The sequence below is a fragment of the Anopheles cruzii genome, unplaced genomic scaffold, assembly GCF_943734635.1.
Source record: "Anopheles cruzii unplaced genomic scaffold, idAnoCruzAS_RS32_06 scaffold01596_ctg1, whole genome shotgun sequence".
Taxonomy (NCBI): Eukaryota; Metazoa; Arthropoda; class Insecta; order Diptera; family Culicidae; genus Anopheles; species Anopheles cruzii.
In genome coordinates this window covers 1-4777 of record NW_026455181.1, presented here as the reverse complement: position 1 = coordinate 4777, position 4777 = coordinate 1, and the positions used below count along the sequence as shown (strand labels likewise).

Genomic DNA, 4777 nt, shown 5'->3' with positions numbered 1-4777 from the left:
GGGCGGCCACCGGTGCTTCCACCCGGTGGCGGTGCCGGCGCCGGTGTGTCGTTGCATATTTCGGCGTAGATACTCTCCGCCGGCACCGTCGTCACGTCCGGTTCGTGGAGCACGATCGAGTCACGCACACTGCTGTACGGTAGGTCGTCCTCCAGCACCTGCGCGCTGTTCCTTTTCCGGTTCTCGACCTCCGCCTCCTGCTGTACTCTCAGCGACACCGACTTCAGTCGCCGATGGGCCGCTGCCGCTTCCTGTTCGCCCGACCATCCGCCTCGTTTGCCGGCACTAGGCTCCTCCTCCTCACGGTTCATGTAGCGCAGGTCTTCGAACGAAAGGATCACCTCGTTGGAGGTGCTCCGGTTCTTTCCGCTGGCCGCCGGTGCACCGCGCTGTTTACCCTGCTTCCCGTGGACCAGCGCTCCACTGCCACTGGCCAGATGCAGGAGCTGCTGGATGCTGGAGGACGATTTGCTGTACTGTTTCGTCTTGACGTGGAACTCACTGTACAGCTTCTGCGTCATGAAGGACTGCTGGTGGGCGGCGGTGCGCAGCGGGAAGAACAACGTGTCCCCGTCGAGCTCGGACAAGCGATCGTCATCGTCATCGTCGCCACCCTCCACCGAGCCCGAAATATTGGTCACCAGGTCCGGGCGGTTTTTACCGGCCGAGGCCACTCCGTCTCGCTGGTGGCCAATGTGCTGCAGCGAGCGGGACTTCTGCATACCGGCCGTGCCGCTCCCGAGGCACGACGTGCTGTCCGACTCGTAACCGCTGCTAAGGATCTTTTCCGCACTCCCGCAACCCGGGGCCGGATTGAGACTGACCAGCTCGTCTTCCGTGCCTCCTCCTCCACCGAGCAGAATGTCCGACGAGCTGGTGGCCCGCTGGGAGGTGACGCCGGACAAGCCGAGAGTGCCGAACCGTTCCTGGATCAGCTTCGACATGTCCTTGTACCGGTCGAGGCTCGTCCGTTTGTCCCACTCGTCGTCGACCGTCGTCGTCGGCGAGACCGGGCGACCGTGATGGTGGCCACCGCCACCGCCGACGCCGGTCGCTTTCCCGCCGCCTCCCAGTCCCTTGAACCAGCGGCTAGAGGACTTCGCTTTGCCTCCGGGACCGCCATTCGCCGTGAACACCTTCATCTTCTCGCTGAATCCACCGGCCGGCAACGAGTGCGGTTGGTGGGTCAATTCCTGCCGCGACGATCCATCGAACGAGCGGTCATCCAAACTGTGATGATGGTGGTGCTGGTGGTGATTTTGCTGGTGGCTATGGTGGTCTTCGTGGTGGTGGTCACTCCGGGCCCGAGCACCGCACTCGAGACTTTCCAGATCATTTTTACTTAAAAATATGATGGAATCTTCCTTCTCGTGGCCGGAACCGTTGCGATCGTGGCCACCGCCGCCGGAACCACCGCCAAACAGCCGGCCGAATGCCCGCAGGACATCGCTACCCTTCGACGACAGCTCCTTGCCGGCACCGCTCGTGTTGGACCCGAGCGAGCTCGGGCCCGTCGTGGTCGTGAGCGTGGCACTGGGCGAAACGGGTTCCCGGTCGCGGTGCTGCTGCTGCTGCTGGGCCGCCACCGCCACCATCTGCTGCAGTTCGATGGCGTTCGTCTCGTGGTCGACGATGCGCAGAAAGTTGTCGCAGTTGAACTGGCAGAACTTGAGCACCGTCTGCACGTTCGGGTTGAGCAGCATGTGCTGCTCGCTCTCGAAGCCCATCGTGCACTTGGCGAACTTCATCTGCGGTGCCAGGTGCAGCTTGGTGAGCGTCAGCGTCGAGGTCAGCTGCTGCTCGTCCAGCGGACACGCGATGAGGAAGTTTTCTTCGCTGCACTTTGCGATCGTCACGTACTCTGTGTAAGAAGGAGGCCAATTAGTGGACAGATTAATCTTTCCCTGGAAATTCCCCACTCACCGGGTACGGTCGAGGGCAGCCCGTTTTGGGGCGAGATGAGCCGCAGATTCAGCGGCAGACTAACGTCCGATTGCATGATGAACCCGATCCGATGCACACAGTCCCGGCTGAGCTGCCGTTTCCGATTTTGCAGCGGGTTGTTGCCGCTGTTGTGGGTGTTGTTCGTGCCGCCACCATTCTGCTGCTGGTGATGATGGTGGCCGAAACCGGCCCCACCACCACCACCGCAGCCCGCCTTCTGCAGCACGGGTGCACTGTGCTGCTCGATTTCGTAGAACTTCCCTTTGGCCGATAGTGAGACGTAGTAGATCTGAAAGAGCAGCACCGAAAGAGTGTTGTTACTTTGCTACTTGTCCCCTCAGGAACAGTTGGTACGGTACCTGTCGATTGTCGTCCAGAAGCTGGGCGTACTTTCCTCGCTCCTTCTCGCGGCCCCCGATGTGCCGCTCGCTGGTCAGCGACGACGTGGTATCCTTGTGACTAGCGGACGCCGTCTTGTGGTCGCCGTCCTGAAACACGGCCAGCAAACGGTACACCTGGCCCGCCTTGGCCGTCGCCTTCACGTAGTGCGCCTTGTGGCTAAAGTTGTCGGCTGTCGGTAAGACGGGGAATGTGTGGACATGAACAATCCGGCCAGCTCGTGGGTTTATCCATAGATAGCGATGATACTTACGACCGTGCGATTCGGTATAGGCGGCCAGATTTTCCAGCGAAAGAAACTTGTACACCTGATCCCGGACCAGCTGGACGATCGTCGTGTAGACGGTGGCGGACGCCGCGCCCTTCTCGTTGATGAACGAGAAGTACCCTGTGTCCAAAGAGAGAGAGAGAGTGAGATGAGCGATGAGAGATTACACCTGGACACCAGTATGATAAACACATAAACGCCTAACAGACTCTACCAGCAGACCTGGAAGATTCCCATGGGTCGGTCCACACGGGTCGCGTCTATCTCTGTTCTTTCTGACCGTTTTGCGGTCCGCGGTGGCAGTTCCCACATTAGCATATCAACAAAACCCATAAGTTATGGCGCGCTACAACCTGGCTAGCCCGTTCGAAATGACCAATAATTAAAGAATGTGGATGATTATGCACCAGAAACAAAGAAAAAACGGTTGCTGATAGGGCGCGCGTTAGATTACATTTCTTCTCAAGTGATTGTTTTCGAGGTGAATAGGTGCAGAAAATTCCTGAACTGGACTGGCACCGGGCTGCAACTGGGCGGGTTGCATAATGGCATCCCCCGGGCGGAGATGACCGTGAGAGACATGGGCTGGGCTGGGCTGGTCAAGTCTGAGCTGATGGAACGGTCAGTTGCCTGGGCGCTTCATTAGCATCCCATGGTCTACTACCAAACAAAAAAGGGCTCCACCGAAAGATGGCGGGATCGCACTTGTGTGTGTGTGTGGGAGTGAAATCGGATAGTAATTAGGTTAACGGTCTCGCCTGGCCTCTGATCGGCGACCGGTATTGGATCTCCCCGGGCGGGGGGGCTCATCTGTGGCCTAAAATATGGCCGCCCGCCGAGAGAGCTTCTCCGCCCATTAATAACCGTCTAATCTGTACGGCTTCTTATAATTAGCTGTCGTCTTCAATCGGCGGGCCGATGGATGTATGTAGGAGCCCCACACCGCCCTCCGGGCGGACAAATGGTCCGCGGACAACGCGGGCTACCGCGTTACGCAAATGCCGCGTTGCGTGTTATCGCACTCGCATCAAGCGCGTGAGTGAGTGTGGAAATGTGGCCGCGGTCGCCATTTTGGGTAGCAGGATGCTGCCGGATAAGATCGGGACTCGGCTGCTCGCCGTGCGGCGCCATGTTTCGACAATCATGAGAAGCACGGCAGAATCGCGGCGAACAAACGCCGGAGGTTGGGCCTCAGATCGCGGTGAAAGCATCGAACTCGATGGCGGATCCGCCGCCGCGCGGGGAAATCTGAGCTTTTCCCTTCGAAAAGCCAGCAAGAAAATTGGTTTTGGAAATTTATGCCAACGACGGGGCTACATAATTTTGAAACAATGTCGACAAACGCGCAAGCGCAAGAAGGTGTCGAAGAGAAAACAAGGAGGGAAAGAAAATTTCCTCCCCCCCCCCGGGGGCCCCCCACAAAATGGCTGGCATCGGGTGAAGGCAAATCGATGGTTCCTCTGTTTTCTTTGCGCCGGAGAAACGGAAGGTTAGACTTAAAAGCCCATCGAATTATAACCTTCTTCGTTCGCCGAAAGCTATTACATCAACAGGTGATCTCTCTTACGCGAGTGCGGTTCAGCCCCGGTGATGTCCGTGGCATTGACATCACGGCTTCATTGATCGCCTCTGAACCGTTTATGCTCCGAACGGCGTAATGATGGCAAACAAGCATTGCTCGAGCCAAAAGACAGACGGTGAGCTGCCATTTTTTGGCACCATTTAAAATAATGACACAACCCATTAGACGCCCCAAGGAGCTGCGCCCGAACCGAACCGAAGAACGAATCGAACAACCTAATGTCCTACTTGTGCCGCGGGCTCCGAATCGTATCGAATGACATCTTTTCGGTGCCATTCCACAGTGTAAAAACGCAGGCAAGATACCCTGCCGCCCAAGGCCGCCAATCATCGCACGGCGATCAGACCGAGACCCTCCCAAACGCTCCCACTAGGAACAGATTTGAAAACTCAATCAATAGATAACCGTTGTGGTGGGCACACGATGCACACGATCAGCACACGATCGTCATTCGATCACCACAAAGAGCCCTCATTCATCGCCAGGGTTATGCGGTACCGTGTATGCTCTGGCCGTGGTTCAAGTTCAAACCACCGCCGTTATGTAGCATGCGGGTCGTGTTTCTTCCCTTCCGGATGTCCCCC

At 57.7% G+C, this 4777-nt stretch overlaps 1 protein-coding gene across 1 annotated transcript; it reads right to left on the bottom strand.

The window, feature by feature from the left end:
* Positions 1-22: 22 nt before the first annotated feature.
* Positions 23-2731, bottom strand: LOC128276562 (uncharacterized; the record flags this gene model as incomplete). Its single annotated transcript, XM_053015019.1, has 4 exons — positions 23-1861; positions 1924-2233; positions 2304-2515; positions 2600-2731. Coding segments are annotated over 4 exons (2493 nt in total), but the record flags the coding sequence as incomplete, so codon positions are not given.
* Positions 2732-4777: the final 2046 nt, after the last annotated feature.